General features: G+C 36.4%; 1 protein-coding gene across 2 annotated transcripts in view; it reads left to right on the plus strand.

Annotated features, from left to right (window-relative positions):
* NUP155 (nucleoporin 155) overlaps positions 1-26,376 on the plus strand; it is a 33,041-nt gene that overhangs the window by 419 nt on the left and 6,246 nt on the right. Inside the window, exons 2-29 of one of the 2 annotated variants that reach the window (XM_005230623.4) lie at positions 2,248-2,385; positions 2,699-2,795; positions 3,720-3,790; positions 4,408-4,500; positions 5,257-5,423; positions 5,909-6,014; positions 6,569-6,642; positions 6,949-7,040; positions 7,177-7,274; positions 7,368-7,520; positions 8,391-8,491; positions 9,947-10,117; positions 11,350-11,460; positions 12,316-12,410; positions 13,927-14,015; positions 16,391-16,453; positions 16,556-16,706; positions 17,562-17,628; positions 18,520-18,638; positions 18,833-18,936; positions 20,773-20,906; positions 22,708-22,899; positions 23,551-23,689; positions 24,347-24,482; positions 24,908-25,061; positions 25,322-25,426; positions 25,562-25,716; positions 26,196-26,325. In XM_005230623.4, the coding sequence (XP_005230680.2) occupies positions 2,248-2,385; positions 2,699-2,795; positions 3,720-3,790; positions 4,408-4,500; positions 5,257-5,423; positions 5,909-6,014; positions 6,569-6,642; positions 6,949-7,040; positions 7,177-7,274; positions 7,368-7,520; positions 8,391-8,491; positions 9,947-10,117; positions 11,350-11,460; positions 12,316-12,410; positions 13,927-14,015; positions 16,391-16,453; positions 16,556-16,706; positions 17,562-17,628; positions 18,520-18,638; positions 18,833-18,936; positions 20,773-20,906; positions 22,708-22,899; positions 23,551-23,689; positions 24,347-24,482; positions 24,908-25,061; positions 25,322-25,426; positions 25,562-25,716; positions 26,196-26,325 (3,305 nt within the window). The remainder of the gene's footprint in view (positions 1-2,247; positions 2,386-2,698; positions 2,796-3,719; positions 3,791-4,407; positions 4,501-5,256; positions 5,424-5,908; positions 6,015-6,568; positions 6,643-6,948; positions 7,041-7,176; positions 7,275-7,367; positions 7,521-8,390; positions 8,492-9,946; positions 10,118-11,349; positions 11,461-12,315; positions 12,411-13,926; positions 14,016-16,390; positions 16,454-16,555; positions 16,707-17,561; positions 17,629-18,519; positions 18,639-18,832; positions 18,937-20,772; positions 20,907-22,707; positions 22,900-23,550; positions 23,690-24,346; positions 24,483-24,907; positions 25,062-25,321; positions 25,427-25,561; positions 25,717-26,195; positions 26,326-26,376) is intronic. The other variant, XM_013305308.3, reaches the window with a different exon arrangement.

The following is a 26,376-nucleotide window of genomic DNA, read 5'->3' on the forward strand; positions in this document are numbered from 1 at the left end:
ACAGCGCCTGCTGCCCTTGCCTTCGCGGGGGCGGTGGCAGGGCTGACTGACGGTTTCTCAGGCTTGGGGGGCGTGTAGCGCACGCAGTGTGCGGTGGGTGAAAGCGGCGGGTGTGGGATCTCCGTGTAGTGTTACCCCAAATCTGGGTTCTTCAGCCGGTGGGCAAGAGCCGATCCGCATAGAGTCGAGCTGTTTGGTTATTGCGTGTCTGCGCAGAGACGGCTGTTAGGTGGTAAATCCACAAAGCCAGCACACCTCTTAACACGTGCTAAAACTTTTTATGCACTTTGAACAGTTGTTTACAACTAGTTTAGTCATACTGAATTCTCACTGGTTCTCATTAGTCTCCATTTAAAGACAGTGTGTGGTTTTTTTTCACCGCGATTGTTCTGGGGGGGGGGGGGGGGGGGTGTGTTGTTAGTTGGAGGCTCTCTGCTGAGGGTGGATCTTTTAATATGCTAATTAGAATTTTAGTTAGGATAGTTCACACATAGTTCCAGTAATTTTCTATTTAGTCTCATTAACCGTTTGGTTCTCCTGGAGCTTATGTTGTGCCAGAGCTTGACATGTTTATGGTATCTATTCCTTCTCCCAAGGCCATGCTTCATTAACTGTAGGGATTTAACTCATGTCCTCTGTTTTTCAAATTCTTTATTGTTTTTTCAATATAGATATTTACACTTTGGTTTTTCCCTCGTTTTTTTCATAGTAAATCATTTTTCTGGCAATAGAGGGAGCACTGCTGGATTAACTGGTCCATCTCCTTCCAAAAAGTGAAAAAAATGGGTCGTTTTCTGTTAGGAAGTCTCTTGCAGAAATGCTCTTAGGGTCACTTAAGTGCCCAGTACCATCCCTAACTTATAAGCAGCCTGAGAATCTGTTGGAGTGGCTTTCATTTATGCATAGCTGTATGTCATGTATTTCAGATATAGTTAAGATGTAAGGTATACCTGTTCTCAAACATTTGTTTTTTTTCTCCTTAAAACATCAAGACAGCATTTCCTACTGCATTAGTGCCAATTATCTGGCAAAGTGGTCTGTGAGAAGGCACTCTGGAGCTGTAGGTGACCGAGTTAATATATACCCAGGGCATGTCAGGATTGAAGTAAAGACTATCTTGTTTTCTGTTATTCTACTATGTGCATGGCCAAGGTGTTACTGCCCTAGCAGCCTCATACCTTGCATAAAAGAATGGTTCTATATGGATATTTTAACTTGGTACTGGCAGTAAAGATCAGCTTTTCTAAGTGTCCTGGTTTCAGCTGGGATAGAGTAAATTTTCTTAGTAGATGGGTCAGTTCTGTTGTTTGGATTTGGTGTGGGAACAACATTGATAATACACCGATGGTTTTAGTTTTTGCTGAAGTTTCTCAGGCTCTGTCAGCAAGAGGGTTTGAGGAGATAAGTAAATTGGGAGGGGACACAGCCAGGGCAGCTGACCTAAAGTAGCCAGATGGTTATTCCATACCATAGAGTGTCATACTGAGTATATAAACAGGGGAGAGCTGGCCGCAGCTTGCTCATCGTTGTCTTAGGGACTGGCTGGGCATCTGTGAGCGGATGGTGAGCAGTTGTATTGTGCATCACTTACTTCTTTTTCTCCCTTTCCTTTGGATTTTGTTCCTCTCCCCTTCTCCCTCCTTTTCATTAGAACTGTAGTAGTTGTTGTTGTTATTCTTTTATTTCAGTTATTCATTTGTTCTTATCTCAGCCCTTGAGTTTTACCTTCCTTCCTGTCCCTCTGGGTCTGGGGTGGTGGTGAGTGAGCGGCTGTGTGGTCCTTAGTTATCAGCTGGGGTTAAATCCTGACACTATGTGAAGGAATATGCTCCTGGCTTGTTTATGTGGTATATTTAACATCTGGTCAGAAAAATAGGGCTGGAAAGTATCACAGAAAAAATGAGGTGTAGAGTAGGCTGGGGTCCAGATGAGTTACTCTAAGAGTTTGTTTGCATATCTGTTTGCTCATGCCTGGTTTGAGACTGGTCCTGTTCCTACAGAAACCTTAGTTCACACATCTTGTGAGTAGTGGTAGCTATATGCTTATAGAGTCTCTGCAGTTCCAAAACTTTGTTAGTCTGAAGGCCTGTATTATTCATCTAAAGTAAAATGGGAAATGCAGTTATTCTGATTTAGATTTAACAGATTAGGAAACAGTCAGGTAAAGATAGAGAAAGACAATATAAACCTTTTTTATACCCTTCTCATTGTTGTAAGAAGTCTAATCTTTCTTGTTTTTGCCTGCAGGTAGTCCTACTGTTTCTGGTATGTCAGATATGGATTATCCTTTGCAAGGACCAGGTTTACTGTCAATACCTAATCTTCCAGAAATCAGCTCAGTCCGCAGAGTCCCACTTCCCCCAGAGCTAGTGGAGCAGTTTGGACGTATCCTTATGAAAAATTATGTTAGGTTATGCAAGTAATAGTATTAGAAATTAACTTCTTTCTTCTATAATCTTCTTCCCTGATCTTTCTGTCAGAGTCCCAGTACTTCCGTTCACTTCATAACACTTCAGGTAGTAAAAAGGTCCATTTGTGTAGAGTTGCTGGTGGAAGTAGTTTCTGTATGAAGAACTTTAAAAGTTTGTGTACTATTGTATATAAAGCAATATTGTTGTGGTTTTTTTTAAATGCTCCAAAGGGTATGTTGCCTTTGCTAGCTGAAATGCATTTAGTCCTTACATCAGCAGTGCTTCAGATATGCAGTGCAATTGTATGATGGGAGTATTTCCAGAAATCAGCAGAGCTTGGCTGACCATCGACAGTGACATTTTTATGTGGAACTATGAAGATGGGTATGTAGAGAACATGTTCCTGACAATATTTATTGGTACTATATCATAATTAAGTGATTGCAGTACTGGGAGTTTGTTTACTGGTAGCACAGAGGTGTGCTATTTGGTTTTAACTTTTGATTCATTTTAGCTTTTACTAAAATTTTTGAATGGTAAGTATTTAAGGATTATTTTAAGAGTTAGTAGGTATGCTGATGCATGTACAGTGGTTGCTCATTCCCGCAATGCTAAGTAATACAACATTAGTACTTTGAAGTGTTGTGGTTTAAGCTTTCCTGCCTAGCTTACTTATTTTCAAATAGCGGTGACACATTTATAATTTGCAGGTTTGCTTCTTTATTTGCCTATATAGTAAGAATTGCTTTATACATATTGTTGCATTTCCTAAAAAGATTAAAGTTCAGATGTGGCTTACATAGCTCCTACCCATACACTTACATTGTGTGTGCATTAAATACATTCCCAAATAAAACAACTGCATGATGTTAATCGTAAGGTGCTGTGGAGGTGGTTGGGAATTCTTGCTTTAGATTGTTTTAATGGGAAAAAATAATCATGTGATATCCTCCCTCTTGATGTTAATCAGCATTGCAGATGCTGCATTGTGTAATTCAGAGCAGACTTTATGAATAAACAAAATACAGAAATACAAAATACTTCACCTGGGTTTCAGGTTTGAAACTCGGCTACAGCAGCTCCAAACAGCTCAAATGATTGCCTGTATAGTTTTGCCTTGAAACTTCTCTGTCATTCCTTTCTGCTGGACCTGCTTTCACCCAAAGCAAAAGATGTAGATGGCTTCAGAGTGTTAAAATAAGCATTAATAATTTTTAAATATACAGAATCTGATTTTTACTTTGTTGTTACGTGATATTACATGACAAGTTTTATGCAGGTTTTGGTTTGGTTTTTGTTTGTTCACAGGGGAGATCTAGCTTATTTTGATGGCCTTAGTGAAACTATTCTTGCAGTGGGCCTTGTAAAGCCAAAGGAAGGTAAGGAATATGAAAGTGTCTAAAATGAGGCAGTTACTGAACCTTCTATATATGTTTTTTTATATATGCATATGTGAAAATTTGTGGTTTGTGTCTACATATGTATACACAAGATACATTGTTTGTTTCGTTTTCAGAAACACTGTAAAATTAATTTCAAGCCAAAAAACCCCCAGTATGGTTTAATAGTAATTTACACTGATAAACTTGCATTTTTTTGCCATATCGTACTCTTAACATCTGTACTGATTATAAATTTATGCGTTCAAGTTATAATTTCCACGAGGTCCTGGTTTCTAGCTTTCCCAGTTCTTCTGGTAGCTGCTGCTTAGATAACATTGAAGTCAGTGTTGAATAGGCTTAAATAGGGTTGAATTTAAGAGAACCACATTTATAAGAAAAATGTCATTTTAAACATACTGTATTTCACGAACCAGAAGCTGAATTGGTGACTGATAGTCCTTTCTAATTCTAGAGTTTCACAAATCGTTAGGTCTTAAATATGGCTATTTAATCTAATCAGTCAATGTGTTTTTTCAGTGGATGCATTGGATACATCATTTTGATCTGAGAGGCTGGCTGCAAACTAAATTTTTATATATTCTCCCTTTATTTAGGTATCTTCCAGCCTCATGTACGGCACTTACTTGTTATGGCTACCCCGGTGGATATTGTGATTTTAGGGCTCAGTTGTTCTAATATGCAAACAGGTAATTCTTCTCGCCTGATTCTCAGTTGTGCAGTAACAAATACATGTAGCTGTTTTATTTGTAGCCATTAAAAATTATATAAAAAAAAAAAATAAATCAAGACCGTGTGCTAAGCACTTTGCTAATTTTGAAATCATTACAGACAGGGAAACAGTTTTTATTTGCTATATCTGGGACTCCCATAGGAGCATTGAGTTGTGTTACTCATCTGTTTAACATAAAAAGACCTTTTGAAATAGGTGTTCCTGTTAATTAAACTGGATGTTGGAGAGGGAGAGAAGAGATGGACATGAATCTTGGAAGTGGCGCATACAGTTCATTAACCTGATGGGCATTTGTATTACAACCACAGAAATTGAGAACCTGATACCATTTTTTCATGTCATACATATTAACAGAGAAAATACAGAATTGTTTGGAGAAAGTGAGAGGATTACAATTTTTTGCTCTCTTTCTGTACTATATGTGAAAGAAGAAAAATATAAATCAGTGGTTTAGTTCTCTTGTCATTTAGAGGAGACAGCGATATGTAGGCTGAGAAACTTATATAGAGAATTAATTTTTTTTAAAACAGAAGATTTGTTACTGTGTGTTTATTTTGGAGAATAGCTATTCCAGAATGTGACTAGTAACTATGAAATGTGTAATTTTTCCTGTTTTCTGAAATGCTGCTCAGCTTGTGCCTGTACTATTTATTGGAACCACTTAAAAACTAAAGACTATTTATTTATTTATTTATGTATTTATTTATCCAAGGTACTGGATCACTTAATGACAGTATGTCTAGCGGAATGCAGCTGCTACCAGATCCTCTGTATTCGCTCCCTACTGACAACACTTACGTTCTGGCAATAACATCCACTGATAACGGGCGTATCTTTTTGGCTGGAAGAGATGGATGCTTATATGAAGTAGCATATCAGGTGACTATAAGTTTTACACACCGGCATTTTTCATTGTTTTATGGTTGTGGGATCTCAGGACTGAGGGTTCTAAAACACGTCAGGTATTGCTCTGTTTTTTTCTGCCATAATTATGTTGCATGGCTTGATTGTATAACAGCTCTGACATGTTAGTGTAGATGCGTTTTCTTTGAAGATGCAGTAATAATATGAGGAACGGCAATGCAGATTTGGACAACTTCAAAAATAAAACTAAAATTGTGACATCCTGCACCTTTTTTATGTAAAATTTCCTTTTTAATGATCACCTGTTAGTTTCAAATGATTAATACATACTTTCCAATTAAATCCATGGTATGTATATCGATTTTTATTTGTTTTTATGCTTGTCCTGTTTTTACGCCTGTCCTAAAATCCTGTTAGTGATGTTTTTTTTTTAATACAACTCCTAGTTTAGTTTTGGTTTTGTTTCATTGTTTCAAAGCTGTATTTCTTTTATATTGTAGGCTGAAGCAGGCTGGTTTAGCCAGCGCTGCAGAAAAATTAATCATTCAAAGAGTGCACTGTCTTTCCTTATTCCTTCATTGCTACAGTTCACGTTCTCAGAGGATGGTAAGTACTGATGTTAAAGACCTACGCAATAATTTCATGAAAACTTTTAAATTAATACTACCAAGAAGTCAAAGTGAATAGTGTCTTCATTCAGAGCATTTAGTTACTTGTCAGTGAAACTTGGCGTGGTTGATGATTATAAAAACCAGGTCACTTGCTTGTGTGTCTGGTTCAGGATATAGATACCAAAAGCCTGGAAAGTTTGGCATTTATGACTAAAGTTAGTGTTCTGTAGTGTGAAATTAGTATGTCCTTAGTGGGAGCACTGCACACAGTGGAATCTTTAAGTAAACAATTTTACACTGTTCCACTGTTTAGTGAAAAATTTGGAATAATTGCACGATGATTTGCTTTTTTTTCTTTTTTTTTTTTAAAGTAATAATTGTATGAAATTGATTGCCATTTTAAATCAATTCCGGTAGTTGTACTGTATGAGACTTCTGCAGCTTTTGTTAGCTTACAATTAAATGTTTTATAAATATTCTCTTTTCAACTTGTTTTCACAAAATCCATTGTTGATTTCCTGATTCTCCCCTTTTTTGCCCCCTCCCCAGATCCGTTAGTTCAAATCGCCGTTGACAACTCTCGAAATATCTTATACACCCGCTCAGAAAAAGGAGTGCTGCAAGTATGTGATTTCTTCTAATGACCATTGGCGATGTTATTAATGTGTATATAACTTTTTAAGGTTTTTTTGAGTACTTGGGGATTCTCCATAGATATATCAGGATATTATTCCAGTTCATCTTTTTGTAACAAAGTTTGCTGAAGACCTAAATACTTTCTTCTGAGGAAAGAGTAGCCTTTTGATCCTCTCCTCAATTATCTGGAAACATGAGGTTGAAATAAAAATAGTTTTGAGTAGCTGCTTGATAGGTGAGACTGTATTAATTAATTTAACGTTAAATCACTAAGCTGTATTATTGAATTGCAGGTTTATGATCTGGGACAAGATGGACAAGGGATGACCAGAGTTACTTCTCTGTCGCAAAATGCTATAGTTTCTGCTGCTGGGAGCATTGCCAGGTATATTTATAACAATAATAATGTAAGGGGCTTCCTTTAAGACCAGTATTTTCACGTTATGTTTTTGAAGATTGTTGTTTGTTTGCTCATTTCCTTGGGTTGAGAGTGTGTGTGGTTTTTTGTTTTGTTTTTTTAGAACAATAGATCGTTCTGTGTTTAAGCCTATTGTTCAGATAGCAGTGATTGAAAATTCTGAATCTATAGACTGTCAACTACTAGCCATCACACATGCAGGTAAGAAAGCAGTGCTAATTCCCCAGGCATTTAAACTGATAAATGGCATCTGCAGTGTTTAGCAAAATTTGGCCTTTTTTATCTTTTGTGCAGGTGTCCGACTATATTTCAGTACTTCGCAATTTAAGCACCCAGCAGCTCGTCCCTCCATGTTAACCTTGGTTCATGTCCGTTTGCCACCTGGATTTTCAGCTTTTTCTAATGTGGAGAAGCCTGCAAAGGTTCATAGAGCTCTTTATAGTAAAGGTAAGCAGCAGAACATCGCTCAGATGAGACTGATTTTTTTCTTTTCTCTTTGTGACAGTCACCATCACGTTGTTTTTACATTGAAGCGGTGGGAATAACTGAGAACTAAGCATGGCTTCTGTATCTTAATGGGAAAGGTTTTGGAAGTGGAAAGTTGTGATATTTTTCAGAAATCAGTTGTTCTGCAAGGTGTAGTGTTCAGGCAGACACCTCTGTTCATGTGTTGATCAACCTTTTTCTTCAGATCTCCCCATGAAATAGATGTAATGTGTTCAAATTCACCTACATGGCTCTAGTCATGTGGGCTTAGTTCTTGAAAGCAGGGGATATAACAGGGTTATTAAATATTTAGTGCTTCTCAGTTTAGTGTGGACTGACTGGGGTTTTTTAACTTTTATTTGCCTACTGATAACATGTAAGATACCAAACAGCTGCCAGATGGTTCCAGCTTTATGCCACTTCTGACTGTAAGATTAATTTTTAAAAGTGCTGCAGAAATACAGGGGCAAATATCTCTGTGTTGCTGACCCTTTTAGTCATGCATACTGATTTTTGTCCTTGAAGTAATTTCTGGATCTTTTTTCATCCATCATCTGTTTAAACATCTCATTGCTGAGGCATGTTCTCTCCATTTTAGGCTTTTTTATGTTTGTACTTTTTGGAGTGGATGGCAAATGGCGTTAGAAGTAACCTGAAGAACCCTATGACATAAAGACTCAGGAAATAGTATTTGCTGTTTGAACTGTAAAGATTAATTTTTACTAAATAAGGAAAGATTAATTTTTACTAAATAAGGAATTAATTAGTGAATTTGTATCTAATGCATGATTATCGCTTCTAATGCAAACTTAATATTACTATTCTTGCTAGGTGTTCTGCTGATGACAGCTTCAGAAAATGAAGATAATGACATCCTGTGGTGTATCAATCACGATTCCTTCCCTTTTCAAAAGCCAATGATGGAAACACAGGTACTAAAGCTAACTTTTACACAGTTTTGATGGAATCTAGATATTACTTCCTCCTTTCTGGTAACAGATACTTCAGTAGTATTATCTGCAAGAAATGAGTAGTTCACAGAAAACTTCCACGTGGAGTTTGGAAATGCTTACAAAGCTACTGATCAATGTGCTTCAAAGAAAAAAAATACTAGGCAGTTTTGTCAATGACTGTGAATTGATCTATTAGGAATTCCTTGTTCAGCCATACTTTCTAGCTTGATGCAACCTGTGTATCAAAAGCAATTGCCTTGACTTCTGGGATTTGACTTCTAATTAACATATTTGAAAATACTGTTGTCTATAGCATTCTGCATATTGTGCACAAGCACAGAAAGACATGGTCCACAGTCAACAGTGGTGGCGTCTGAGGATAAAATTTGGCAAAGATTGTTTAAAATGTAGGCACTAGAGACTCTGGGTTTCTGTAAACTGATATGCCATGTCTTCATTAAATTTCAGGCATGAATATAATCTCTTCATTATTTCACTTTTTCTCATTTTCTTTTTCCTAATTGTTTCTAAGTGAGTTTTTAAGAGGGGTTTGGAGTTGCCTTATGTGTCAGTTCGGGGAGACAATTTCATGTATTCCACCTCTGAAGGAAGTCCGAAGTATTCTACTGAAGTAGAGGAGTGCTATATCAAAAGTAGTATTATTGGAGGAGCAGTGGTAGAGTTGGAGTGAATGGAAAGGCTATTTAAGTTATAAGTTTCCAAGTCAGGTTTTGATTTATTTGCTGTTTTAATAACCCACAAAGGAGCTTTATAATTATTCCACATCCTTTCCCTTAAGTGCAAAAATTTACACATAAGTATCCAAGTGCTAACCTCTTTTTTTTTTCCAAGGCATTTGACAGTAATAGGAAGCTAGGTTTCCCAAACAAAACTGCAACTTTCTTGAGCAGCAGTTCTTCCTTGTTAGCATATATACATAGTTTTCTGGAATGTCTTCACTATCATTTGTTTCTTCTTGAGTTATATTTGAAGTACTGCTGCCAGCTGTGGAAGTCTTGTAAACCTTTATGATTCAGTTGCAGCGTTTTTTTGGTTCTTTAAGAAATAATTTAAATTCTTGACAGCTGCTTTGGTACTTAGTTCTGATATGGATAGCAGATTGTTGTTTATATTGTAGCAGCATTAAAGGATCCCACTTAGCAAGTTGTTTTACATTTAAATACAAAACACTATCCCTGTCCCCCAACAGAAGCTATATGTTATCCCATCTCCCAAAAGCAGTGGTATATATACAACTAAATTTGGTGGTAACCTTCTGTTAGACAAGACAAGAGCTTGCTTATTGAGTTTTCTGGTGTCAAGAATAGATTCTATTCTGTGTAATTTGAAATGGTGAATAGTATAATATCACCATGGATGTACAAAATCCATGTCTGTAATGAAACTTTGGATAATATCTGTCCTGTTGCTCAGATGACCACCCGTGTTGATGGACATTCCTGGGCTCTTTCTGCTATTGATGAATTTAAAGTTCAGAAGATAGTAACACCGTTAAACAAAGATACTATTCCAGTAACTGATTCACCTGTTGTTGTGCAGCAACACATGCTGCCACCTAAGAAGTTTGTTCTGCTTTCAGCCCAGGTGAGTATTGCTTCTCTTAATATAGGAAATCAGAAGAGTTGGAAGACTGATCTAAACCTGTAAATGTTTATTCGTTTTGGATATGTTTTAAGGATTATATTGTGAACATAAAAAGGAATAATGAATATGATTGCTGAAACCATATGTAGGTATTTTAAATTTACTCAAAGCTATTGGGCCAGCTTGTCTTGTACAGTGTATTAATAGTTTTTTTTGGTCTTCAGAGACCCTTGTAGAGACAAATGATGTGAGAAGTTCTTTTAACCTTGGTTATACTCATGATTATATGAAACAGACATTGGCTGCCCAGAAAATACAGTGTGAGTAAGAAGAGGAAGAACTTCTTTACCTTGAGGTTGTAAGGGCATTGGAACAGGCTGCCCAGAGAGGTCATGGAGTCCACCTCTCTGGAGACTTTCAAAACCCGCCTGGTTGTGACTCTGTACGGCCTGCTCTAGGTGAACCTGCTTTAGCTGGGGATTGGACTAGATGATCTCCAGAGGTCCCTTCCAACCCTGATTATTCTATAAATACTGTTGGCAATTGAAATTTGAATAAATAATTTCTTCTTTGTCATCCCAAAACAGTTTTTTGAAAGGTTTTTAATAAACAAAATCCACAAAAAGAAGAAAGATATTAACTTCCCTATTTCTTTTTGGATTACATTTAGCAATATTTTAGGGCACTTAATACCTTAACCAATAGCCAATTAAAAAACTAATTTAATCATTAATGTTTTGCAACCTCTAGATTCAGCCTGCATTTGTTTAATGGCAGCTGTTTTGGTAAAGGCACTAATCGGACCCTCTCCATTAGTTAGTATGGATGCAGGCTAGACGATAGAGTGTAAAGTCTTACCATGCCCTTGATTCTGAAATTTTTTTTTCCAGGCAGTTTTGAGGATTTGTAAGATAAATAAATAATTCTATTTTTTATATACTTGCTATATGTTGGTATTGTATTTTCCGTGTTAGGCTGAGAACAGCAAAATTAACTTAGTTTATGGAGAGTTTATAGCCACTGCAGTATTTTTCCTGCCTTTCCTAGGCTTTCTAGAGTATTTTCTCCATGTGAATGGGAAGTGGCCTTTATGTACCATTCACATTGTACTTTGATCCAGTAGTGCCATGGAGAAAAATTTAGAATGCTAAAGATAAGCATTGTGGGGAGGGGGTGTTGTGATGGCCAAAGTAAAGACACTTTTATTCTAATTTACTTTGAATTACTTTTAGGGGAGCTTTATGTTTCATAAACTCAGACCTGTTGATCAGCTGCGGCATCTGCTTGTTAGCAATGTAGGTGGAGATGGAGAAGAGATTGAAAGATTTTTCAAGTTGCATCAGGTAAGAACTTTTCACAGGTTGTGAAAAACTGAAGATTTACAATATTTATGTAAATCTAATTGCTTTCTTTAGCATCTTTTTGTTGTTGCTGTAAACCCGTAGTTAAGTGTTAGCTGTTCCTCCTGTATTATTGACATAAAACAAGATTGTATAAGAAATAATTTCTTACATTATGATATCTAAAAACTGAAGTTTAATTCACTTATCCTGAAATTCTTATGCTTGTATGTAGAAGTATAATGAAGTTCTTGGTTTAGAAAAGGAGTTCATATAGAGCAGGGAAAGAAATTTCTTAAAAAATACTTGCCACTACAAGAGGATTTTACTTTTTGAATGCCAGTAAAAATGTCTGTAATTGGTCAATTTTTTTGTTTAAGGTAAATAACAAACAAGCAGGAAGGAAGCTATTGTAGATTGCCATTTTAATTTGACTACTGATTAGTAGCTGTAGTGAATGTTCACTGTAATCTGTTCTCTTGGGCTTTGATAGGACATATTGGTATTTTAACATGCCATTAGAATATGCAAAACATGATTATTATTTTTCTTCAATCTTTATGTTTCTGTAGAAATTGTATGAATCTTAGTCATACTTAGCTGACAGACATGGAGATTTTCTTCCTACCAGTAATTGCATTGAGTTTACAAAAACTGTATATAACAGGCTTGCCTGCTATCGTGGGATACCTCACTGTGATTCACTTCCTGTCTATAATTGGGAAAAGCCAATTTCCTTGCATTCTGAACGAAATGGTGCAGAAAGTACTTACTGTTTTGTTACTGAGCATTATAACTTCTATATTTTTCTTACCGATTTGATGTAAGCTGCCACACTAATCACAAAATATGCTCTAGGAGGATCAGGCCTGTGCCACTTGCCTTATCTTGGCCTGTTCTAATGCTGCATGTGATAGAGAAGTATCTGCCTGGGCTACTCGAGCGTTCTTCAGGTATGTTTCAAATCTGTAAGTTGTTCTGAATATTATGTTCAGGATCACTACAGCCAATAAATAATTTTAGAGGCTTTTCAACCTACTTCCTGAGTGAGCATTGTTTTAAAATGAGCATAGGCTGTTAAACCTGGTAGAATATGCTTTTGCATTAATTTAGGGCTAATCAACAAAGGAAGCTTCCTGTGCTGGTTGATAGTTCCCCTCTTGGATATTTGTACTTTACATGTAAAGGAGGCTATTGAAAATGTAGTTTAATCTGCTTGAAATGCACTTATCTGTATTTCACAGTATCCCAGCTCATTAAAGTGTGGTGTGTAGTAATATCTTTATACTAGCTCAGACAGCTGGAAAAAGAATACACAATCTTTTTAACTTTTGTGGGCATTTTGGGTTTATTTTTGTTTTGTTTCGAGTTTTTTTTTCTGAACATATTGCAGTTATTTATACTGTTCACCATTGTGCCAAGGAAATTGATATTCAAATGGGTTTATGCTGTTTAGCTGATGGCTTTTAGTCACAGATGTTGATTGTTTGGTTTGGTTTTGTCTTTTTGGGGGGGCGTTGGGTGGTGGTTGTTGTTGTAATTTATTCCACTACAAATTGAGTGAGGAAGTACGGGCTTCTGCTCTGCTGGAGGATTAATTTGTCATCTGTGTATTTTAAGTACTACATATCTTTGGTATGGTGCATATATGTATATTTTAATCAGCTGCCTAAAACAAATTGGTTTATTGTGGGTCTCTTGGCTGTCCTCACAGGGCATGCAGCCTGGAGGAAAAAAGGGTTTTGGTAAGATACAGCTGTTGTGAGTGATGCTAGAATGGGCAGATTTTTATGTTTGCATTAGAGTTCAAGTGTTACGTTCCTGAAAGCTTGCTTGTCAGTTTCCAAAACTAGTGCAGGTGTTAGATCCAGTCAGCTATTCTCAGAAGGCTGTGAGTAGTTAACTCTTTGTTAAACAACTGCATTACAAGATCAGAGAAAATGTGGATGACAACTCTGGTGGATAACTCTTGAGGGAAGGGTGTTTGCAAGGGAAGATGTAGCAATGTGCTCATGTAGCACTACAAACGAGAGATGGAGAGAAATTACTTGTGGACAATAGAAGAACAAGTGTGGGTCATCTCAGCTGTGTCCTTCTTTCCACTTTCCTATAGAAGCAAACCTTAAAAAAGACACTAAAGTGTAAACCTGATTTTGAGATTTCGTAAATTTCTCCTTAAAGCCTGATCACATCATATCACTGTAGAGCTCAAAACACCAAAAAAAAAAATACTTGTTCATCTAACTTATCTTTACAATTACATATGTTTATGCTTTTCATATGACACGTATTCCATTAGTTTTCTTCCCTTCTGTGAAAAATGCTGATCAGTCACAAGTATTTCTGACAAGTTATGTGAGGGTTTTTATTCACCATTTTAAAAGAACCCTGAAATTGCTGTTAATTCCAAAAGACATGAAAATTAAATGGACTATCTATGAAGTGTCTTTTTGTCTTTGTAAATTTTAGGTATGGTGGAGAAGCACAAATGAGATTTCCGTCTGCTCTGCCTCTTCCAAGCAACATTGGACCTGTTTTGGGTTCTCCTGTTTCTCCCAGTAAGTAGCAAGCATTTAATGGTTTTGGACAAGTTGTTAGTTGTTGGGTTTTTTTCCTTTAATATGTTGTATTTTGTCTTCCCACAAGTACTGGTGTTCTTACTGTCAGAAATGGTCCTTGATTTTCCACTCACTGGCTAATTTATTACAGAGTTTCTTCCATTTCTCGAGTGATTTTTTGATTTATTGAGAGGGTAATGTGATCTGGGTGTTGCATATAGTCTATTAAGATGATGTGGAGAAGGTATACATTTGTTGCTGCCAAAGCCACATGAGCAGCCAGGGAACAACTTACCAATACTATAGTTCAGACTTTACAAAGATGAGTTAGTTGTTGTGTGGCTATAGCAGAGTATCTTCTTAGACTGTCATTGTAGTACCTCTGCAGATGCTGCTTATGAAAAGAAAAAAAAATTCTGAGCAAGAAAAGGGTTGATTGTTTGGAATGATTTCTCCCTGTAAAAGCTCTTGCTTCCACACTTGGTTTCTGCTTAGCTCATCAGTGCCACCTGCAAATGAGAACAGAGCCTACTGTTTCTCAGAACTTGATGCTTATCGGAGTAGAGGCCTCTCTGTGTTACTCAGGTTCACTCACAACTACAGTTGCCTCAGGAAATTGTCCTTTAACATGTGTTACTCAATTCCAGATCTTAAGGGTTTTTTAAAAAGAAATTCGTGATGATGAATATGGAACTCTGAATTATTTAATTATTTAAAAAAAAAAAAAAAAAGTTGGTTAATCTGGCATGTGGCATTCAATTTTACACATCAGACTTGGGGAGAAACTTCCCTTACCTGGGATGCAAAGAAATTCCATTTCAGTACTGTTTTTGACATAGATCCAAATTCATAAGTAGTGGAGAAAGGCATGCTGAACTGGGATGAACTTTTGGAAAATCGGTCAACCCTCTTTCTCAGAATTCTTAACTCGTGTTAAAACACTGAAGAAGAGTGGTTTTTAATGCATCAGTGACATTGCGATTGTTCCACACCAGCAGCCTTGGAAAGCAATGTGGGCAGGAGCTGAGGCAAGGCATAAGAATGTAAAATTAAGTCTGAGCTGAAGAGGACAGCAGCTATGGGGAAGACAAATGCTAGGATCAGACTGAGAATTAAAGTAAGGTGTGGGAGAGAGGACAGGAAGCTTTGTAATCAGTGAAATGACTCTTTTTAGAAGCAAAAGTATTTTTCCCAAGTCTGAATGTGTGGATATTATTATCATTTGCTGTCACATATGCCTCTGTGAATCACTGAAACCTAGTATCAAAGCACGTGTTTCAATTTTGCTTCAGTGACATGTTCAGGTGGAAGATTCTTCTGCTATTACTCCATTTGCACAAAGGGTAGAGAACTCTCATGTGAAATGAAGATGCTGATACTGTGGATGTCCCATGTGGTGGGTCAGACAGTGCTGACAGAAATTGATTAGAACACCTTGAAATTTCGCATGTGAAAGTGTTAGCATTACAAGGCCAGGGACCATTACCTTGGTTCCCTTTTTTCTCTCTGTTAGAAGTCTAGTCTGGCATTCACATGCTATTCCTCTGCAAGTTTGTGCTTTGCTTGCCAATACAGTGCGTTGGTACTGTTGAGTGAAGGAATTTGTTGTCCTTTGTGCTATTATCTCTTGTCCAACTGAGAGAACTGTAGTGAATAAGGCAAGGACTGATTCTTTGATAAAAGCCACATTTTTAAAGTCCCAGTTTTCTTGCCCTTTCTGTGATACATCATCCTACATGCTGATGGTACATGGAGATTTTTGCAGATGACCACATACATTCCTCGTGTTTTGGGGTCTTGGGTATTAATTTGTGGAAGGGTTGGGTATTCACAGCTGTATCTGAGGCTGTGGATAGTCTCAGACTGGATGTTTCAAGTTAACAGCGTTGCTGTAGTGTTTGTCCAACTGCCTTATGTAAAAATCAAGAGTTAATACCAGCTTGCTTCAGTTTAGTGCTTTGAAGGTAAAATTTATATACTTTGAAAAGATGTAAATGACTGTGAGTGATTTGAAAGCAGGTCTGTGTCAGGAACGGGAGCAGTCAGAAGGTGAAGAAAAAGAAAAAGTATATGGACAGTATTATATTCAGTGCAGGGAACAGGTGGTGTGCAATAAATAACATGTGTATGCTGGGGAAAAAAAATTTTAATAACCAGTTTTGAAAGATGGTTATCCATTTCGTTCACTTGTGTTGAGTTGATAAGAAATGAGTGCAGTTTGGTATTTAATGATATATAAAAGCTGTTGGAATGGTTTTAACTTTAAAGTACTTGATCTAAAAACTTCGCTACTTTCACACATGAATTTTATGGATTATAATTTGGTTTGGGGCTTTTGTTTTTAACAAACTTATCTTTATTTCTTTTCCCTTTAGGTACCTCCTTGACAGTTGATAGTCCATATCCTAATGTTAGCTTTTTAATAACACCTGGGCAAGGTATTGCCGCCTTTTCCTTTGTTGGAGAAATGGAGAATTTTTTTCCAAGTAGGCTTTTTTATTTGCATTCAAATGAGTAATATTTACCTAATTTTACCCTAGGTTTACAACATCCTAGTATGTTATCTCCCATACTTCCTTCTGGGAATTCCACGTCCCACCCTGGTACATCCATTAGTGGAATGATGGGTCCTGAGATAGTATTTTCTGGAAGACACAATGGCATCTGCATATACTTTGGTCGGATTATAGGGTGAGGTGTTTGTTTAAAAAGATTCTGTCACTCGTTTTTTTCATAGTTTTTCTTTCCCTGATGCTTGTGGGTGGCAAATTGTATCTTAATAGCATTTAAATTTGGAATTAGTAAGGTGCACTTTTATACTGTGTTTATGAAGTAACCATTAATATGTTCTCTTTACAAGTCTATTAATAATAATAATAATACTTTCAGTGAATGGCTGGGACAGGAAAGTTGTGAGATCAATGTCTAAGCAATCAAGTATATATACTCAACTCTGAAAACTGTGTTTTTATTTCTCAAATTTGTGAGCTGTATATTTCAAACTCCTATTAAAGGATGAAACAGTAATGCAGAAAGACTTACAGGATGAAAGTCCTGGCTTGATGTCTTTTCTGTTAAGAAACTTTAAACCGAATACTCAGAGCAATGAAGCAAGAGTAAAGAGAATTCTGTTACTTGAATGTTGAATCCTGTGTTACTAAACGCCCAAAGCAAGAACAGAGCTCTTTATATGTTGGTTATGTGTCTGCTTGCTGGTTAGGAAATAAATTTTTGTTATGGTACTTGTTTGCCTAAACTGTATTTCCAGAGAATAATACTAGCTTATATTTAAAGTATTTGAGAGTGTCAAACTTAACTTGAAGTTTTTTTAAATTTGAAATTTTGTTAATTAATTATATCTGTACCATTCAGAAATGTATAAGGGTAACTTTTTTGAATTTTAATTTTCATCCAAATTAAATCCTTGTTTTAGACCTTGAAGTAAAAAGCATTACCATGTCTGTCTTAAGAAATTATACATAGAAGACTTGCAAAATGCTTGTTTAAATTACTTGGCTTTTAACACAGTACTCTTTTGTGTTGCAGAAATATTTGGGATGGCAGTATAGTTGTGGAGAGAGTTTTCAAAAGTGGCAATCGAGAAGTTGTTGCAGTATGTGAAAGATTATTTTGTATTTTTAAAAGTTCCTTATGGTATATATTTTAAGCCCTGTTGTAGTTCTGTTCCCAATTACAAACTGTTAAGGAAAATAACCATCATTGTAATTTGAATGTTTTCTTAAGTGCTGCACTTTTAACTGAAGAGTCATTGTAGGTTTAAAATCTTTCTAAGCTACTATTTTGAATGTTACTTTCTAAGAAGCATAACTGAAACTTGATCTCTGCTGTTAATTGGCAATGGCCAGTTAATTGGCAATGGCCATGTTTAGTGATTGTACTTCCTTTATTTCTCCATACCCCCTCCAGACAAAGCCTAAAAATTAAATGCTTTAGTGAGTTAGGATAAAGATTGCAGTTATGTAAGAACACAAAAAGAATTCCAGCATCTTCCTGACTAACATCTTGGTGTTTCACTTTTTGTCCATGATGAAGATAAAATCTTTTCTTACTATGGATGTTATAATCCTGAACTGAGTCATTTCAGCAATGCAAATTAACTGCTACATGAGCTTTCTTCCTCCAGTTGTAAGGTTACTGGGAGACTCTGGAAGACTCTGGCGGTTTTATTCTGTGCCTTAGCCATATCGGTCATTGTGTTAGTTCAGAGTTGGTAATAGTAAAACAGAGCTGATGTGGTTATCAGCGGGACAAAGAAAGTAGCATCTTGAGTACCATGTATCTTCAGAAGACTACTGCCTCTTCACATGTGTGCCCCCTCCCTCAATGACTGTGGTATAAAAATGTTGTGTTCTAGTGATAGCATTACTGTTACGCTATTTGTTTGTTGTACCCTCTTTGTCTTTGTCTTTTTAGTGGCATGAGCTTAAAAATGTAAAGTTTTGGAAACTAAGCTTTCTGTAAAGAAGTGTGCTTTCTTTTTCAGTTAGAAAGCAGCGTTGCATCCCATGTGCTGGAATGTGTCCTACAAGAACTAAAAGGTTTACAAGAATTTCTGTATAGAAATTCACAATTTGCTACAGCAGGAGCCCTCGGAAACCCAAGGTAGTATTAATTCTGTTAAATTTACTAGTAGCATTTAAGGTCCAGCTTTTGAAAAACTATACCATGTGTATCTGTGTTGAGTTGAAGTTTATGTATGGTCTCCATCTTCAGCAATTGGGGGTTATGTTATATTTAATCTTCAAAAGGTACAGTATTTGTAATCATTAGCATTTCTCTTTGTTTTGGAATTGCAGTTTCAGCACACCAGCCAATCTGCAACAGCGGCTACTGGGTTTCATGCGGCCTGATGGTGGAAGTTCTCAGCAAGTCCAGCAAGAACTCCAGAGGAAATATCATGGTATGTAATTACTTCTGAACTGGAAGTATCAGGGAATGGTGCATTTGGATGTTGCCTTTCTCGCTTTTCTTGTTAAAACTGCTGAATAAAAATACCCTTTTTCCATACAGATTTGACGTTAATCAACATGCCATACTTCGTAGTAAGTTCTTCACAAGCAGCACTGTAGTTTGGAAAATAGCTTTGCTAGCACCTTGCTTTTGCTTCCATACCATATTGTACTGTTCCATCAGGAGCAGTGCCTCTGCAGTGATGTTGATGTGAAAAATCATTTACATACAACTGTACTAGATATGAAATATATACCCAGAATGAAAATTTAGATCTAGGTAGAGAAACATTCCAGCCTTTAGGCTGACTGGCAAGAGACTTCATTTGCTACATGCTGCATGTTACCTTTAATGGAAATTGAAAGCTTTAGTATTGCAACTAATCAGAGCGATCCACAAAGGTGAATCTCTCTCTGTGAAGAGAATCTGGGTTTCAGAATGGTAACATCTAGTAGTACTGAACCACTGCAAAACACAAGTTGTATGTCTCAATTTATTAAGTTAAAATAAAAGTGTTTGAACCTTAATGCACTTTTAAATTCTCTCATACAAAGAGTGAAATTTCAGTTATGTGTAGATACGGGTCCTCTTTATCCTATTTTCCCCATTCAGATAATCTTGAACCAGAGGTTTCTTTGCATACATGTGTCTCTTTTTTTCTTTTTTTTTTTTCTTCCTGATGTTCTCCATATTTCATAAGATTGTTTCATCTCCTCATTACGATACTTTGTAGCTGCACATCTGTTTATGTTTTTAAGATAACAATTTTTAAGCAACTCATTTGCAAGACAAGTGAGTGTGTTGTCCTGTCAAGAAGAAATACTGTAACGCAAGTTCCCAAAGTTACAGTCACTGAAATGTCTAAAAACTTTGTTTAGAGATAGAGGCCTGACACACAGCCCATTTGAATTCACGTCCTCCTATAGTGTAGCTCTTGTCCAGCATTTGCAGGCCAGTTGGGAAATGTTGCTGATGTGTATACAGAATTGACTATGGTATGTGATCCTGGGTTTTAATTTCTAGTTAATTTCTGTAGTGCTCAGTTTAAATAGTGTGAATGTAAATATTTTTTTAAAGTCATTATGTAGAATTTGATAGACATTTAATAATTGTTTTTGCATGCATTTCAAAACCCATAAACCTTTTGTATTGCTGAATGACCCAATGTAATTGCTGCTTCATTTCTGAACTGTAAGCACTCAAAAGTAAAGGCATAAATTGTTAGTTATCTTTCACCCATGCAGTAAGTAAGTCCATATTATTCTTTCAGTGAATATAATACATCTTACCAGATTTAAATGTTATAGTTTTCAGAGTAGTTGCTCCTTTAAAGATAGTTTAGATAGTGTTGACTGAAGCTGTAACTACAATTGTTCTTTCTAAAAGCAAATACAGGCAGTCAAACAAAGTGAATATGTATGGTTTTAATTGTACTTCTTTTATGTTCATCATAAATACATTTATAGTAACTGTTTACAAAAAATAAGCAAAAATTTTAAGACTGATAGGTAAATCCAGTGCACTCAGATGAAGCTATACTTCTTTTTCAGAAAGTACTGCTCCCTTTTGCACAGTTTGAAATAAATGTTAACAGATGGTATTTGTTTTGGGGGAAATGTTAACATGGCACTTTTCTCCAAAGAGATCTAGACAGCATTAATCAAGAATGGAAGAGGGAAAAAAAAAAGACATTTAAGGAGATTGTTATTTTAACACCTCAAAAACTTACATGCTAATTTGAAACACATAGAACAGTTACTTATTGTCAGTATTTTTGCATTAACAGCTGAGGCACAGCTAACTGAGAAAACCTCACTTCAAGGCATCCAGCAACTTGTTCACAAAACTTGCCAGGCATTGGCTTTATGGAAGTTGCTGTGTGAGCACCAATTCAGTGTTGTTGTAGGCGAGCTTCAGAAGGTACGATCTGAATCATACGATCTTAATTTTGTTTGTATTTAACATCTGAATTTCTTTTGCTACCTAAATATTCCTAAAGGAGTATTACTTTAATTCAGCAAGAAACATATAATGAATTTTAAACCACACATGGTTTTTTATTCAGGTTGCAAGTATTTATTTTTAAGAAACTAAGAAGTAGTATTGACTTCATCAACTAATTTTAGCAGTTTGGAAGTGTCACTAACAATAGATTTTATTTTACTTTTATTGACAATAATGAGTCTTGTTTTATAAAGTACTGTGTTGTCACTTTAAACACATTCTGCAAATTGTGCTGAAAAGAATAGACCGTTGTTGTCCAGCCAAGAGGAACTCAAACCTTGCCTTGGTGGTGTTAAATGTTTAAGTGGAGAGCAGTAGGGTTGTAGAATTGCAAACCCCTGCACGTTTTTGTAAATTAAAGAGTCCAGAATGTATCACAGAACAGCTGAGGCTGGAAAGGACCTTTAGAGATTATCTGCTCCCACCCTGCTCAAAGTAGGGTCAGCTAGAGTGGCCAGCACAGGGCCATGTCCAGTAAGATTTTTAATATCTCCAAAAGTGGAGACTCCACAGCCTCTCTGGACAACCCATTTCATTGTTCAACCACCTTTAGAATAATAGAATTATTCTTATGTTTAGGTGTAATTTCCTTTGCTTCACCTTTTGGCCATTGCATTGTGTCCCATTACTAGGCACCACTGAGAATAGTCTGGCTCTGCCTTGTTTACACCTGCCCATAAATATTAGTAAGATCCCACACACTGCTCCCTGCTGAGGCTTGTGTTCTCCCGGCTAAATGATTCCAGTTCTTTCAGCCTCTGTTTGTAAAGAAGGAAACTTACGGAAGTATGGATCCTACTGCTGTGTACCCTTTACTAATGTTGAATTTGCATCTAGCCCTTGAAGAAGCTATTGATTTGAATACTAGGCATTCTGTCCTAGTACTTCATAGGAAAATAGATGGTTTGGCAAATCGTGTTCTTTGTTGATCATAAGAACAATTTTTTTAAACTTTACAAATGCACAGAAGCTGGAGCTCTTCACACCATTGCTTTGGAGAGTTAGCATGATTTCTAACACAGGCGGCTTTTCTCTTGTGTTGGATAAGAAGTTAAGGAACTTTTTAATAAACAGAACCTTTTCCTCTGTCTTCAGTAGTTTCAGAGTTTTTATTAATAGTATTTTCATGCTGTTAGTGATCATTCATAGACACTACATAGACTATACTGGCAACTATGTAAGCAAATATTCCTAATTTTTTTAAAATCAATAACATTCAATGTAATTTAATATAAAAAACATAAGAGTGCAGACATCAAACTTTTAAAATTCCTCCTTTTTATGCATCTGTAATTTTTTTTCATCTGTGACAGTACTCAGATAGTTCCCCTTACTAAAAACTAACATAGTCATTTTATAGGGTGTGCATTCTGACAGTGTCCTGTGAAGGGGAACTGCTAATTCCATTCTCATTTACAGCGATCTGAAACAAAAGTGACCATGGTAAAGATGGCAGCAGCAGTCTGCTAAGTTCTCACTGTCGTTTGGCACCCAAGGGTCTAGTGCCTTCATTGATAGGCCTTTCTTTATTATTTCCATTTTGCTATATAATGTTTATTTTAAATAACGTATTTCTGTACTGTGCACTTTAGTCATTGGAGTTCTGTATATTTTTATTTGCTGAAAACAGTTAATTTTGCTGCTGTAGCATTGTGACATTTCTAAGCAGAATAAAGTAAAAGCTTTGGCGAACCACTTAAATTCTGTCTATTTTCAGGAACTTCAAGAACAGCTAAAGATTACTGCTTTTAAAGACTTGGTCATTAGAGACAGAGAGCTGACTGGAGCACTCATTGCTTCTCTCATTAACTGTTACATCAGAGATAATGCTGCTGTGGATGGCATCATTGCCCATTTGCAAGATATCTGTCCTCTTCTTTATAGCACTGATGATGCTGTGTGTTCCAAGGTAAGCTCGCTGCCAGACTCTACAGCACCAAAACGCAACATCAGAGCATGTTCAAATGAGGAGATAAGTTGGGCAGCTTATGAGTCATTATGCTCAAGTAGTTTTCAGGAGCACAGGAACTAACAAAGGCAGGTTGCGTACATATTTGTTATCTTGTAGTTGATTAATGCTGAAGATTATGTGAGCTCTGGTTTGAAGCATTTGCAGTTATTTGTAATGTTCATAGGATCTCTACCTCCAATGTGATGTCCAATAAAACTGTAATCTTGATGTTGATAAAACATGTTCTTCCTCGGCATAGTCTTGTTTTCTGTCTGTTGCCTAGTTTCATGGAACTTGTGGAAACATAATTGTGTTTTAAGAACTTCAGTCTGTGAAGCTCTTCAGATAGCTTTAAAAAAAAGTAACTGGTGAGGGGAGGATGGGGAACTAGCTGGTTGTTAAAGTCTTAAGCCCTTCTTGCTACTGTTGGTATGCAATCTTTCTGCTGGAAACTTTGTGTTACCAAGTGTTGAGAAACTTTTTCAGAGGATGATGTTTCTACTGTGTCAGTTTAGAAATTTGGAGTAACTCATTAACAATATCCATAAACTGTTTGTGATGTGATGTGTTCATGTGAAGTATTTCCATTTTCCCATCATTTGTCTTTAGGCAAATGAACTGCTTCAGCGGTCTCGGCAGGCTCAAAGCAAACAAGAAAAAGAGAAGATGCTAAGAGAGTCGCTGAAAGAGTACCAGAAGATCAGCAATCAAGTAGACCTTGCTAATGTTTGTGCGCAATATAGGCAAGGTAAGAGGCAATCACTGATCGTGTTCTCGTAAATTATTTCTCTAGTATCCTTCTGTGCCATCTTCTTTGTTTACTAACTTTCAACTAATTTTGTAGTGTTTCACCATATGTGGTTTCTTAGTAACTCTTACAATTAATGTATATCAACTCATTCTTGTTTAAAGCCTTTCTAGATTTCACCAACCAATCAAAAAAAAACCTATTTCTATAGTAAAATACTCCTATCCACTTGTTTCACGTTGCAGTGCCCATTTGTTTCATATACATGTTAAAAATGCTTTCAGGAAAATTGTTGGGCTGTGTGTAGGCAGAGGGTAAATAACTATACTGTTGCAGGAAAGGTTGTATACCTGTATACCAAATACGTTGTTTGAAACATAGTTCTGAATCCGGTTTTGTGCAACAGAAGCTAGTATATCACTTAAAGGTAGATACAACTGTTGTAATAGTCAAGATTTTCAGCCTCTGTACAAACATGTAACTTCAAACTTGCATATAATCCCCACGGGTTAGGCGGAAACCTTTATACGATCAAGACCAGAGTGAATAGGGTTTATTTTTTCTTGCTTGATAAAATGGGAAGTGTTGATGTCACTTACCATTCTGTTATAGATTTAATACAACAATGAACACCTATCTATTGGTTTTTTTTTCTAGTGCGTTTCTATGAGGGAGTGGTAGAACTCTCTCTCACAGCTGCTGAGAAGAAAGATCCACAAGGCCTTGGCCTTCATTTCTATAAAAATGGAGAACCAGAAGAGGATGTTGTTGGACTGCAAGCTTTTCAAGAGAGGCAAGTTTTCAGGATAATTTATGACCATTATATGGGGTACTTTATTTCAAGTGACTAAATTTTGAGGAAGGTATGCAGGGTAATGACAAACAAGTATTTTATAATAGGGGACACAATACAGATGTTTTTGTTCAGCATGCTCTCCTTGGTTGTCGTTAATATGGCATCAACTTAATCTGGAACAGAGCGTAAACTGATAGTTGCAGAAAACACTGGGATCTGAACGTTACAGAAGTATTTGTGAGAAGGGTGATGGAGAGCAATCAAGATTGTAGCAACTAGCTGACAATAATCTGTGACCTTTTTAAAATTTTAGCAATTGTGTTTACAAAGGCACACAATAACAACGTTTGAGAAGAGTACAGTATTTCATAGATGGTTGCAATGAAAATTGTAAGACTTATTTCCATTTGCTCCATTTACAGATTGAACAGCTACAAGTGTATCACTGACACCCTTCAAGAGTTGGTGAATCAAAGTAAAGCTGCTCCTCAGTCTCCCAGTGTACCCAAAAAGCCAGGTCCTCCAGTGTTGTCATCTGACCCCAACATGCTGAGCAATGAAGAAGCAGGGCACCATGTAAGAAACTCACAAAAAAATCATGACTGCACTCCAGAAATCAGTGTGATTTGAAGTGGTGTAGAATTTATTATTTTTAAAAAATTATTATGGAATTGTTTAGCAAAGTATATGAAAGTCACTTGGCTTCTTTATGTACAAAGTGTTCATAGAAACGATGACATGCAAATAACGTGAACCTAAGTATTGTCACATGTATTCAGTGCTTGATGTAAGGTAACTGCTTCTGGAGTAAGAGCTTTGGCCTTCTCTTCCCTTAGTTTGAACAAATGCTGAAGCTGGCTCAGCGTTCAACAGATGAACTCTTCAGTATTGCACTTTATAACTGGTTGATACAAGTGGACTTGGCAGACAAACTGTTACAGGTGAGCTTATCACTGTACAACAAAGTAATTTGTTGGAGAATTCCACTGAACTGGAAAAGTTAATTCGAATAATGCTGATGCTTTAAAAAAGAGAAGAGAGCAAGAATATAAATGTTATCTTTATGACTTCTGCAGGTTACTGCCCCCTTTTTGGAACCCTACCTTGTGCGGATGACCAAGATTGACCAAAATAAAGTCCGTTATATGGATTTACTGTGGAGATACTTTGAAAAGAACAGAAATTTTAGTAACGCTGCCAGAATCTTGGCTAAGTTGGCTGACCTGCATAGGTATGGATCATGTGTGATCTGTTGCATGTATCAAGAAAATTGGGGAAAAACCAAACTAAAATCAAGACCTTACGTGTAGGTATTTTAAGAAAAGGCCAATGCCCAAGGATGTTTGCTAAAAGATTTTTAAATGATTGGAATATATTAGCTTTTAATTCAGGATGTTATTGGAAAGAAATTTTATGTTTATTTTATATATTATACAGTAGCTTGCAGTGTATATCCTGTTATAAGTACCACATATCAAGCAGTCATTTTTTTTACAGAATTTTATAATGAGATAGGGTAATTGAGAGTGGAATGAGAAGTACCCTTGAACTGATCCTGCAACAGAGATGGGGTTTTATGGTTCGATAATGTCCTGCACAATGTAGTAAAATCAGAAGTCACTTAGTAATTCTCAGAGTCTAGTTAGAATATAATTAACCCTCAAATAATTATAGTAGGTACTCATTTTATTTTGAATATTTGTTTTGCAGCACAGAAATTTCTCTTCAGCAGCGTCTTGAATACATTGCACGTGCCATTTTGAGTGCCAAAAGTTCCACTGCCGTATCCTCTATAGCTGCAGATGGTGAATTCCTACATGAACTAGAAGAGAAGATGGAAGTAAGAAAAAACATTAATCTAAGCTACACTCTAAATGTATTATTTCACTTT

The sequence above is a fragment of the Falco peregrinus genome, chromosome Z, assembly GCF_023634155.1.
Source record: "Falco peregrinus isolate bFalPer1 chromosome Z, bFalPer1.pri, whole genome shotgun sequence".
NCBI classification, from domain to species: Eukaryota; Metazoa; Chordata; class Aves; order Falconiformes; family Falconidae; genus Falco; species Falco peregrinus.